Source organism: Chelonia mydas, chromosome 5 (genome assembly GCF_015237465.2).
Source record: "Chelonia mydas isolate rCheMyd1 chromosome 5, rCheMyd1.pri.v2, whole genome shotgun sequence".
NCBI classification, from domain to species: domain Eukaryota; kingdom Metazoa; phylum Chordata; order Testudines; family Cheloniidae; genus Chelonia; species Chelonia mydas.
In genome coordinates this window covers 49,663,924-49,677,041 of record NC_051245.2, presented here as the reverse complement: position 1 = coordinate 49,677,041, position 13,118 = coordinate 49,663,924, and the positions used below count along the sequence as shown (strand labels likewise).

The 13,118-nt window shown below is 43.1% G+C and overlaps 1 protein-coding gene across 4 annotated transcripts in view; it reads right to left on the bottom strand.

Moving 5' to 3' along the window:
- The window catches only part of LOC102944435 (survival of motor neuron protein), a 24,883-nt gene extending 11,765 nt beyond the window's left edge, over positions 1–13,118 (bottom strand). The window contains exons 1-9 of one of the 4 annotated variants that reach the window (XM_007059244.4): positions 12,810–13,118; positions 12,388–12,459; positions 10,173–10,298; positions 9,585–9,785; positions 5,470–5,610; positions 4,508–4,579; positions 2,613–2,723; positions 1,523–1,608; positions 599–671 (exon numbers count right to left, since the gene is read on the bottom strand). In XM_007059244.4, coding sequence (XP_007059306.1) covers positions 1,552–1,608; positions 2,613–2,723; positions 4,508–4,579; positions 5,470–5,610; positions 9,585–9,785; positions 10,173–10,298; positions 12,388–12,459; positions 12,810–12,863 — 834 coding nt within the window. In that variant the 5' untranslated portion in view covers positions 12,864–13,118 and the 3' untranslated portion in view covers positions 599–671; positions 1,523–1,551. Of the gene's footprint in view, positions 1–598; positions 672–1,522; positions 1,609–2,612; positions 2,724–3,441; positions 4,314–4,507; positions 4,580–5,469; positions 5,611–9,584; positions 9,786–10,172; positions 10,299–12,387; positions 12,460–12,809 lie in introns of those variants that run through there. The other 3 variants (XM_027821713.3, XM_043547780.1, XM_037903149.2) reach the window with 3 other exon arrangements.

Genomic DNA, 13,118 nt, shown 5'->3' with positions numbered 1-13,118 from the left:
AAAAAAAATTTAAGTTTTAAAAAAAGCAAATTCAGAGTTTGAGTAAATTTTATTTACAAACATGCAAAATAAGTATAGCAACAACCCATAAATGAGCCTTCCCTAGCTCATCTGCTTTATGTTCAAGGTTCTGATCCTACTCATAAGATAGGATGTTTAACATTTTCTACATGTCAGTAACTCCCACCAGCAGTCACAATTACGTACATCACTGCCTATCTGTATCTTAGTTAAATATTTTGTACTTCTCAGTTCTGATCAAAATCATTTGGATTATAATTCAAATTACAAATTTAAAAATGTAAGATACAACCATACAGAGAGATCAGCATGTATATAACCTCTTGTTTCAAAAGGGATCTGTACAGTATTTTTAAAATCCATAACATTAGCTTTAAACAATTTAAGTGGGGCAGGTGTCATTTTATTGCTGCAGTGCTTTTTAAATATACATCTTGCTGGTTGCCTTTAAGAATGCATGAATGACTATTTTGCTACTTTAAGAAGTCTGGTGTTGCACTAATTCAGTCAGGCAGTTCACTATTAAAATGCAAGGGATTTAGATGGTAAGCCCAGTTAGTCTTCGTGGTTTTTTTTAAAAAAAACCCATCTTCATTATCAACCAATGCACAAGTGACGCCTCTCCCACAAAGAGGGATATTTGTACCTGGCTTAAAAGAGAAATAACAATTATATTGTATAGGTACATGCACACTAATTTTTTTTAAACAAGTACCACCTGCAAGTCACTATAAATCATATTTGTCCTTTAAAGACAAGTCTGTCAGAAAAACAAGTGAAAAGGAACAGATGGCAGAATACATTTTTTGCACTGCAGTAAAGTGATTAATACTTAAGGGAGATCCTATGCAAAAGTTATTTCAAACCAAAGTGCAGATACTCAGCATTAAGGTGGGGGAGGGGGAAAATAAAAATAAAAACCTTAACAGGACAGAAAAACCTCAATAACTGAGCTAGATGTTAGTCCCATCTTGAAAAAGAAACTCAAGCACAATCTCTCCTACTCTACATGTATAAGCAAGCAGTTGTTTCTAAAAATGTGTGTAGGGTCACAAGTCAGATTTGATCACAAACTCTCTTAACAGGTCTTCTGTTTCCACAACTGATTAAGTTAGCTGTCTTGTTCACATTAAGATAGCAGCCCTTCTAAATCATAATGGAAGTAGTCAACAACATGGACAAATTAATTTTTAGTAATACCAGCCACACTGATTTCCCAATCACAAATCCATCCTTGGAAAGTACTGTTAAGAGCCTAGTCCAGTTCTCACCCACTATGCCTGGTGGCAAGTCACTTGCTACATTTTGACAGTGACAGAGATTTTCTTCACTGATGGCCAAGATGACTTGATGTCTTAGAACCTAAAGTTGTCCTTTTCTTTAAAGGGACATGCTCCAGAGCTAGGATGTAAGCTGCAATTCCAAACTGAGTTTCTCAGTTTGGTCACAGGCTGACCACTGATTACAACATTTAAACTTTAAACACAAATACAATACTTACAATTGCTCAAGATAGTAAGTGATATTCAATTATTTAGGGTGAGGACCTCTCTCCAAGGCAGCTTCCATACGGCTCTGTTTTAAACCCTATGGGACACAGGATAGCAAAGTTGGTTATTCAAGTGTGAAGACAAAATAAAAAATGAAATTTTGCTCATCGTGGTAAAATATTTTGGGCCAAATCCTTCTAGTCTCTCATGAAAAGCAGATTTGGTTCTTTATAGATAGACTGAGGACAACCAACCAAACATATTATATTGAAATCAGGAACTAAAACAACTATTTGCTATTGCCTTGATCTGTGTCCCTACAGAACAGCTTGAGAAATTTTTGCTGTTAAACCAAAAGTAAATAATGGAAACCCACAGACATTTAATCTAAAGTGCCAATTCCCAAATTCTGTTTGTTTAGTCTTCAGTCCACATTTGAACGTTAACAAGAATGTTACATTAAAAAAAAAAGGGGGGGGGGGTCATTAATTATCAAAGCTTGAAAAGTCAAATCCTTTCTACGTTTTTTTCCCCTTCCTTTGCAATTATGCAAAAAGCAGCCCTCCACAACCATTGATTTTTCATCAGTGTGGAGTACCAGCATAAGCTATCCATGTACCATAAATCCACCCCTCCCACTGGTCAGCAATGAAGAATATTGATTGGGGGGGGAGGGTGTTAGAGAATAGATTAGCTCTATTTTACACCCCACCAATATCCAGCAGTTGTTAGAAAATAAAAATCTTTACAGAACAAGTCGAGATTTATTCCAACCACACAATCTGTTCTTCAATTATGACAAACTGTGCATGCTAGGAAACTCCACTGGACTGGAAAGCTGCAACTGTTGATCTCAAATTATTTTTATAAAATATATTTAAATGTGCAAATGTAAAACATAGTAAGTTCTCATTAGTTAAGTGGACTGATCTGCTTTTGCTCAGAGAGAGACAGGAACACTTAAACAGAATGCCTTTAGAGCTAGGTTCTCATAAATCAGAATAAAAGTTCCATGAAGAAAAACAAAAAACTACTTTTCTTAAACAGTAGAAGAACCCAAAGCTAGACCACATATGCAACATTTCAACAGGAGTCACTTACCAGATAGTAGCCGGTGTGATAACCACTCATATACCAGGCTATTAACATACTTCCCAAAGCTTCCTCATCTTCAGGAGAATCTGGACCCATGGGTGGTGGAGGAGGAATCAACTAGGAGATTGCAACAAAACCCTGTGAACTGGCTTTATTTAATTGGTGTTTGTCTTACAGGGGGGGGAAGTGAATGACAACCACCAACTCTGAAATTACTGACAAATAATTAATTAAGGAATAGAAATGCATTCTTGCACACGCTTCAAAATAAGATAGTATTTGCTTAAACACCTTATTTACAAAGGCACATGTACCACTGCTCTGTATTTAGCTCCTATGATCAGCGTATCCACTGAGAGATACAGTAAGGGAAAAACTTATTTTCCAAAATTCATAACACACTCAGGGCTTTTCCACAAACAAAAGCTTTGACTATACTGATAGTTAAAGCACTACCCACCCACTAATGCAGATGCAGTTGTATTAGTATCATTATTCCCATAAGGGAAGGGAAAAGATATGTCAGTATAAGGGAACTTAATATCTGTTGGAATTATTAATATTTTAAATTAATATGGGAAATCAACAAATACCAATTTAACAATAAACTCCTTTATTAAATCCACAGGCCAAATGGTACTATATGTAAAAAGAAAAGGAGTACTTGTGACACCTTAGAGACTAACAAATTTATTTGAGCATATAAAATCTCCCCACTGTATTTTCCACTTCATGCATCTGATGAAGTGAGCTGTAGCTCACAAAAGCTTATGCTCAAATAAATTTGTTAGTCTCTAAGGTGCCACAAGTACTCCTTTTCTTTTTGCGGATACAGACTAACACGGCTGCTACTCTGAAACCTGGTACTATATGTAGTTGCTCTAAACATGCCTAAATAATAAGCAATTTATTACATCCAAACAGTAACAAAACACTGTAAGCATTTGATCAAGATACTTACAAAATGGGCTATCCCCAGGGTACTCAGACCCATATTGGTCACTTCCAAAATGGTCAGGCAGGTATTAAAGAGTTTACTTTTTTATACCCTTTAACAAACTAGTGATGCCATTGCCAATTACTGACTTCAGTTAAAGACCAATTTGAGACAATTCATCCTTATTTTGTCTTAATCCAGATAAGATTTACAACCTCCTTTCTTCCCAAGGGTTTTCCGCATCTCCTCCTTGTTGTCCAACAGTTTTCCCATTGCACCTGTGTTCACCTGGGCTTTAACACTGGTGTGGGGGTTGGGGAAGGGCTATGTTGGCTCATTTTAAGACATTCTCTTTGTTTGATTTAAAACCATCTGTATTCACCCCCTCTCTCTGTCAGAGGCTGCTTTTTTTAGAAACTTCCCCTAATGTTATTAGTTATTCGTTATTGAATCAGACATCCTCGATACTTTATTCTTTCTGGCGTTACCACTTACTATTTTCAAGGCCTTCTTCCTACTTGCTAGTCAGGCCCTTTCTTTGCAATACATATACATTTCCTTAACCAAACTTAAGATAACTTTAATTCTTTAATTTTATACTTATTCTACAATATCAGGTATAACTATTTCAGTAAAAAAAAGTCTCACGTCTAACTGAAATAGTTACACCAGTACAAAAACTCTGTATAAGACAGATCTTACTCACACGATCCTTGTGAATTCCATAATAGAAATGTACTCCCTGTGATCCAGAATACAAACTCCAGAAGCTGGGAGGAAATTTATAATTGCAACATTAAGATTGGCTTAACTGGAACATGGCTACTGGGCACATACGCAGTACTGAATAGGTATTCATTTCAATTTAAAAGAAGGTATGTGCACACCGATGACCAAGAAAGTCAGTTAGAAAAGTGGAGATCAAATATTTGCCTTTAACCACTATTTTTCACATACCACTTACCGGTGGTCCTGTTGGGAATGGTGGGGGGCAGCTTGATAAGAAAGGTGGTGGTCCACTAAATTTTGGTCCAGACTACAGTGAAATAATTGAATATGAAACAAAATTTGGAATTAAAAAGGGAAAGAAACCTGCCTTAAAATATTATTATGCAACAGATCACAAAACTGCTTAAGCAAAGGTAGCAAGTCCCACTGACTTAATGAATCAAAAGTATAGGAACATGGGCCAGCTATAAAAGCTTCTTGCCGGTATTCTCTGACGTGAACATCAGCAAGCCTAGCAAAAAAAGACAGTGACTTTATAAATATCACAAAGACAGGCTTGAAGTGATGTTTTAATAATAATTTTTAAAACGCCTTTTAAAGGGAATCTGAAGTTGCATACTCACATTAAAAAACTGTTCCTTACATCTAATATTTCTATATCCAAGATATAACTGATCATATCTGGTCTAGCATACGAGCTAAGTTCACTCTAATTTTGAATATTAAATTTACTATACCACACATTTTTATTACAAATCACACTGTCTATGCTCGTATTTAAAGATGAAATGATAGGCTCTTATCTTAATTTATATTGGTTCTTCACATATGAAATGTTCTGGTCATCTTCCACTTACGTTGCAATGCTCCAAAAATAAAGCCAATTTTTTTTTTTCAATTGCATTTCATATAGAATCTATTCTAGATTGTAAATACATAGGGTGACAATTTGACCCCAAAGAAGTCAATGGGAAAACTCCACTGATTACCAGGGTGTCTGGATTTCACTCCTACGATTTACCACAGGGATATTTAAGGATCAAGAGTTGTCATGAGAGCTTAACACCATGCAAAAGTTGGAATTTAATATGTAGAAGAAGAGTGGTAAACACATTATTTTCTCAGAGCTGTGAAATAAGTCATGTCTGAAGATCCTGCTCTGCTTCAGGCCACTATCACAGCTAGGGCTATGCTTACCCTTCCCAGGCCTGGTGGTGGTGGAGGTGGAAAATGGGAGTTCCAGTGAGAGGATTTTAATTTTGTAGAGTTGTATTTGTTTCCAGGTGACTGGGAGGACTTTTCACTTTCATCTGTTGAATACTGAGTCTCATTTTCATTCTAGAAAGAAAATTGTATTCTTAATTAAAACTCTCGTAGACTTGTTCCCAGGTTACAACTCCCACATGTCTATAGCAAATGTTAAACCAAATTCAATATGAAACCTTTCACTAGGAAAGCCTTGTCCACATCCTCATCTTCCATCTTGATTTCTTAACTCTGCCCCTGCTGATTCAAAAATGCACCTGCTAAGAGCATCTTCCTTGTCTTTCATTTTGACCATGTAATCCCTTCTCTCGTTGAATCTCTCCACTGTCTCCTCTCTTTCTACCACATCAAGTTCAATCTTGTCCTCACATCCAAGGTCCTTTACAGTTCTGCTACTCCCCTATTTAGTTGCTCATTCCTTAAGAACGGCCATACTGGATCAGACCAAAGGTCCATCTAGCCCTGTATCCTGTCTTCTGACAGTGGCCAATGCCAAGTGCCCCAAAGGGAATGAACAGAACAGGAAATCAAGAAATCCATCCCGTTGCCCATTCCCAGCTTCTGACAAACAGAGGCTAGGAGCACCATCCCTATCCATCTTGGCTAATGACCATTGGTGGACCTAGCCTCCATGAATTTATCTAATTATTTTTGAACCCTGTTATAGTCTTGGCCTTCACAACATCCTCTGGCAAGGAGTTCCACAGGGTGACTGTGTGTTGTGTGAAAAAATACTTCCTTTTGTTTGTTTTAAACCTGCTGCCTATTAATTTCATTTGGTGACCCCTAGTTCTTGTGTTATGAGGAGTAAATAACACTTCCTTATCTACTTTCTCTACACCAGCCATAATTATATAGATCTCTATCATATCACCCCTTAGTCATCTCCTTTTCAAGCTGAAAAGTCCCAGTCTTATTAATCTATCCTTAGCAGCCGTTCTATACCCCTAATCATTTTTGTTTCCCTTTTCTGAACCTTTTCCAATTCCAATATATCTTTTTTGAGCTGGGGTGATCACATCTGCGCATAGTATTCGAGATGTAGCTGAACTATGGCTTTATATAGCGGCAATATAATATTTTCTGTCTTATCTATCCCTTAATGATTCCCAACATTCTATTCACTTTTTTGATTGCCACTGCACATTGAGTGGATGTTTTCAGAGAACTAGCTACAATGACTCCAAGATCTCTTTCTTGAGTGGTAACAGCTAATTTAGACCCCATCATTTTATATGTATAGCTGAGATGTTTTCTAATATGCATTACTTTGCATTTATCAACATTGAATTTCATTTGCCATTTTGTTGCCCAGTCACCCAGTTTTGAGAGATCCTTTTGTAGCGCTTCGCAGTCAGCCTGGGACTTAACTATCTTGAGCAATTTTGTATCATCAGCAAATTTTGCCACCTCACTGTTTACCCCTTTTTCCAGATCATTTATGAATATATTGAAAAGGACTGGGCCCAGTATAGACTCCTGGGGGGCACCACTATTTACCTCTCTCCATTCTGAAAACTGACCATTTATTCCTACCCTTTGTTTCCTATCTTTTAGCCAGTTACCAATCCACGAGAGCACCTTCCCTCTTATCCCATAGCAGCTTACTTTGCTTAAGAGCCTTTGGTGAAGGACCTTATCAAAGGCTTTCTGAAAATTTAAGTACACTTTATCTACTGGATCCCCCTTGTCCACATGCTTGTTGACCCCCTCAAAGAATCCTAGTAGACTGGTAAGGTATGATTTCCCTTTACAAAAGCCACGTTGACTCTTCCAACAAATTATGCTCATCTACGTCTGACAATTTTGTTCTTTACTATAGTTTCGATCAGTTTGCCCGGTACTGAAGTCAGGCTTCCCAGCCTGTAATTGCTGGGATCACCTCTGGAGCCCCTTTTAAAAACTGGCGTCACACTAGCTGTCCTCCAGTCATTTGGACAGAAGCCGATTTAATTATAGGTTACAGACTACAGTTAGTAGTTCTGCAATTTCACGTCTGAGTTCCTTCAGAACCCTTGGGTGAACACCATCTGGTCCTTGTAACTTCTTTTTTGCATTGCTCCCTTATCCCCAGCACTGCCACCAGTTGTCAGCCTTAACAACCCAGTTGTCCAGTTCTCCCACTCTTACCACCTTTTTCTAGTCTCATATACATCTTGGGAAGATGGATTTTGATCATCTAAAATTCAGAAAGTGACTTTAAGACATTTTAATGCCAGGGCTATTTCTTAGCACATTCACACACAAAAAGATCACTCTCTAATCTCATATGAAATCCTCCACATTTAACACCGAGCCCTGCATCAGCAAAAATAGTAGATTGTTTGTGTTTTCTTGTAGAAAGGGCCAAAAATCTGCAATGTACAGGGAAAAAGAGAGAGCTGTTTTCAGACCTGACATGTCTACTACCCCACTAGCAAAACTTCTTAATGTCCAACACTGCTGATTAGAAATTGAAATAGTAGATTGATATGTGCCTGTCACACTGAGAAAGACCACATCTCCCTTCATTAAATGATTATAAAGTGAAATATCAGGAGAAGCAGGGTTTTGCAGCAAGCCAGCAGGTGAGAATTAGTTTTGTGCAAGAATCTTAGGGCCATATACAGTCCTGATGTGGTAATAGTAATAATACCACTTAGCTCTTCTAAAACACTTTCCATCCAAAGCTCTTAGAGTACAGTAACTCCTCATTTAATGTCATCCCAGTTAACGTTGTTTCGTTGCTGATCAATTAGAGAACATGCTCGTTTAAAGTTGTACAATGCTCCCTTATAACGTCGTTTGCCAGCTGCCTGCTTTGTCCACTGCTTGCAGAAAGAGCAGCCGGTTGGAGCTAGCTGGTGGGTGCTTGGAATCAGATTGGACCGGCAGGCCCCCTATCAGCTCCCTGCTCCCCTAAGATCCCAGCAGGCTATCAGTTGCCAGGCAGTTCAGTTGTCCCTCCCCGCACTGCCACGTGTTGCTCCTGCCCTCTGTCTTGGAGCTGCTCCCAAGAGCCTCCTGCTTGCTGTGCAAGGTGGGGGGGGGGGGGGGGAGGGAAAGAGGGGTGCTAATGTCAGGGTGTCCCCCAACCCCGCTCCTGCCCCCCATCTCCATAGAGCATGGGCGACACGACAGGGCTCAGGACGGAGGGAGCTTGCAGGCAGCAGCTGCTGTCTCAACTAGCTGATCTACCTAAGAAGGTAGTGTACTTAAGAGTCGGGTCTGTGTACTTAAAGGGGCAACACACGTCTCGCTCTCTCTTTCACACACACACGGTGTGTGTGTGTGTCTCTCTCTCTCTCTCTGCCATGCTGTCTCCCCTCCCTCCGTTTGTGCTGCATTGGAGAGTGTGAGGCTACGTTAAAAACAGTGTATTAACCATTGAGGGCTCAGCCGAATGCTAGTTCATCATTTAGCAGTAACGCATTCCCTCGGAAATATCCCACCCTCTTCCATCCTCTGACTCCACCACCTTAACCAAGCTTCACAATGATCATTGCTGTGTACAGTATTGTTGGTTAAAACTTATACTGTGTGGGTGTAGATATATAAAATATAGTCTTTTGTCTGGCAACATTTTCTTCCCTGGAACCTAACCCCCCCCCCCGCCCCCCAATTTACATTAATTTTATGGGGAAATTGGATTTGCTTAACATAGTTTTGCTTAAAGTAGCATTTTTCAGGAACATAACTACAACATTAAGCGAGGAGTTACTGTACTCTACAAAAAAGGTCAGCACCCCCATTTTACAGACAAAAAAACTAAGTCCAGAAAGGAAGCCACTAGCCCAAGGTCACCCAGCAAAGCAGTGGCAGAGCTGGGAATTGAAGTCAGGTCTCCAGAGTCTCAGTCCAGCACCCAATCCATGAGGCCACAGTACTAAATAGGCACCATATACCATTACTTTCAACAGATTCATGACCATTTATAGCAAGGATCACTTTTGAGTCACATACTCTTATCCCCCTTCAGTTCTACCAGGGCAACAGGAATACAACAAAAGTTAAAAGGCTTTGCTTATTTTTAGTAGAATATTAATTGTTTATATTTGCCCTCTCACCTCCCCGGCATTCTGTTCCTTGTTTTCTTTTTCAACGGTGTTTGGAAGAAGCAGATCAGATAGATTGTGCTCTTCCCTATTTCCATACCCAGTGTAAACAGCAACACAGGTCCCTCTCTTCTGATCGATTGAGGCAATAGTTGCTAGGTACACATTGCCATCCTCAGACCAAACTGCACTGCAGGCATCACCAACTTTCCACTGCAACGGAAGCAAGAAAGTCAAGTCAACAGCTATACCTGTGACCCTTGAAAAATGTTTTCCCCAGATGTAACTTTTCTCATCCTCAAGTGTTTCAAACATCTAAATGTTAACATATCCATCTACTATGCATACAAACTTTTGAACTAAATTCTGCCCGATGTGCCTCTCCCTCACTACAGATTATTCTTTGTATCCAATTAATCTGTTTCTAAAGTGGCCCCAGCAGAGCAAGAATTTATAAATCTTATTTACAATCTCATTGAGGTCAATAACTAAAATCTTCCCTTGATAAGCAAATAAACCTTATGTTTTAAAATGTACTATGAACATGTGCAGTACAAAAATCATTAACATTTAGTTTTGGTATTCAGCTTTTAAGGTGACCTGCTTCAATGGTGCTGCGTTGCTTTTCTTCCTACTTCTGTTCTTTTTATTATTTTTTCTCTTTGTCCCTGAGCATTGTTCTTGTTTGTCTGAAGGCTCTGAACACTCACCATTCTTTAGAGCATTCTACAAAAGAGAAAAGGATTTAATGGATTATACCCCAACATCTCAACTATGACGTGTACTTCTATCCCCGTATCAAAATAGCAACCAGAGCTAAATAGGGGATGCAGATGGCAAATTTCTCCTGATTTCATAAATGACATAATGGTAAGGGTGCATGCATTTACTTTGTCTATATTTCATGTTGCTGTAAAAAGGTCCACTAAATTTAGACGTGTGTCTTTAAGACACAGATTTTAGCCGAATGTGACTATTTCCACTTGTATGAGCCATTTTCGATAATTCTACTTTTGAAAGAATAATCTGACCGAAATGAACTTCTCTACACTATGGGTGTTTCAGCAGCACAGCTATGGCTGTATAGCTGTTCTGCTGTAGAGCCGTCGTGTAGACACTTCCTACAGCAACTGGGAAAGGATTTTTCCATCACTGTGGATAATCAACCTCCTCAAGTTGTTGCTCTGTCAACAGAAGCATTCTTCTATCAACCAAGCAACGTCTATGCCAGGAATTAGGCTAGTGTAGCCATAGTGCCAAAATGTGAATTTTTCATACACCTAAGCAATGTAACTATGTTGATCTAAATTTGAAGTGTAGCCCAGGCCTGTAACAAAGGAATGGAAAAGCATCCCCTTAACTGTCACACACTCTTAAAAAAAGAAAAAAAAACTATCGGCAGTGACTTATCATACACCTCTACCCCGATATAACACGAATTCAGATATAACGCGGTAAAGCAGTGCTCTGAGAGGCGGGGCTGCGCACTCCGGTGGATCAGTGTGTCAGGTTCCGACACGCTGCCCTGAGCAGTGTGTTAAGGGTTCTGAGCCGGGGCAGAGGGTCTCGGATGGTTCAGAGGTTCTGAGGGCGGGGCGGTCAGGGGCACTGGATAGGGCGTGGGAGTCCTGGGGGGCCTGTCAGGGGTGTGGATAGGGATCAGTGCAGTCAGGTGACAGGGAGCATGGGAGGGTGGGGGTGGGGTTGGTTCCGAGGGGTCAGTCGGGAGGTGGGAAGGGACTATTAATAACAGAAATGCTTGAGGCCAAAGCAAGTTGGATAACACGCTGTTTCACCTATAACACAGTAAGATTTTTGGCTCCCGAGGACTGTGTTATATCGGGGTAGAGGTGTAATTCCCAACTGGAGAAGGATCAGAAGCCACCTCCGAATGCCATCAAGAATAGTTATGCCCCTCTCAGTTTAGAAATTCAAAGCTTTGTGGGAACTAGGGAGGACCCTTTGGCACCGATCCCACATGGAAGAAGCACCTCCCCCCAACAAGTAGGGTTGCCAGACATCCGGTTTTCAAGCATAATGCCCGGTCGAAAAGGGACCCTGGCAGCTCCTGGCAGCACGGCGTGGCGGAGCAACAGCGGCCCCCCAGGGCTAAGGCAGGCTCCATGCCTGCCCTGGCTTTGTGCCAGTCCCAGAAGCGGTCACCAGGTCCTGCAGCCCCATGGCGTATGGGTGACCCAGGAGGCTCCCCGTGCTGCCCACACCCCCAGCGCTGGCTCCACAGCTCCCATTGGCCTGGAACCATGACCAAAGGGAGCTGCACCTGCGGGTGCGAGGGCAGCACCCGGAACCGTCCTTGTGCCTAGGGGCTGCAGGGACCTGGCGGCTGCTTCCTGGGAGCCATGGTAAGCACCGCCGGGACCCTGCACCCCAACTCCTCTCACAAATCCCAACCCCCTGCCCCAACCCAGAGTCCCCCCCCACACCCAAACTCCCTTCCAGGGCCCGCACCCCAACCCAGAGCCCCCTCCCGCACCCCAAATCCCGCACCCCCAGCCAGGTGAATGAGTGAGGGTGGGGACGTGCGAGCAACAGAGGGAGAGCGCGAGAATGGAGCTAGAGGGGATGGGGCGGGGCCGGAGATATTTCGTTTTGCTTTTGTTTGTGCCATTAGAAAGTTGGGGCAACCAACACCACGGACCCGGGAGGGAGGAGGGTCCGAACGCTGCCCCCGCGAGGTTCCCCGCGGGACCTGGGCGGTGCAGCGCAAAGATAAGAAGTTTTTGGAGTTGGGGTGGTTGTGGCTGAACGGCTGCTAGCCCGGTAACGGGGACGCGGCGCGGCAGAGCCGCGTTACCTTAAATGACGCCACCGCTCTGTCGTACGCCTTTATCAGGGCGGTGTCATCCCAGATGTCCGAATCGTCGCTCTGTGGGGGGAGCGGGGACAGGAAGTTTTACCACCACGTGCAGCCCGCGCCCGGCGTCGCCCCCCGGCCGGGTCAGGCCGCAGCGACGGTCACGGGGTGTCGGTTGCGGGGAGGGCGGACAGGGCACGGGGTAAAAACCCGCCCGGCCGGCACGGCCGCTAATGGCCCGGGGGCAGCGCGCGGGGCCGGGCGCGCGGGGAGCAACCCCCGCCGCCAGGCCTGGCCCAGCCACGCGGCCCCGCCGGTCCCACGCGCCTGAGGCGGCCCCGGGCCTCCAGCTGGTGATGAAACGCCCTACCCCGAGCCGCGACCCCTGCCCGAGACGAGACCCGCTCGCCTCCCGCCAGTACCTGCCCGGCGCCGCGTTTAAACAGCACCGTCTCGGCCCCGCCGTGGCCTGCCATAGCAAGGTCGGTGGCCTCCACCACTCAGCCAGCGCGCATGCGCGGCCCTTCACACACACCCCCCTCCGGGGAGTAGAGGGGTGGAGCTTGATGGGCTGCGGCAGCTGCCTCTGTCGGCACGTCCTGTTACCACTGATCCACCCCCTTGCTGCGGACGAAGCGGGCTGCCTGCTGCCCCCTCCAGGGCGCTCCCGGCGCCACACGAAGAGCCACAGCCGCTCCTCCCAACTCCAGCCCCTTCTCCCACAGCGGGGT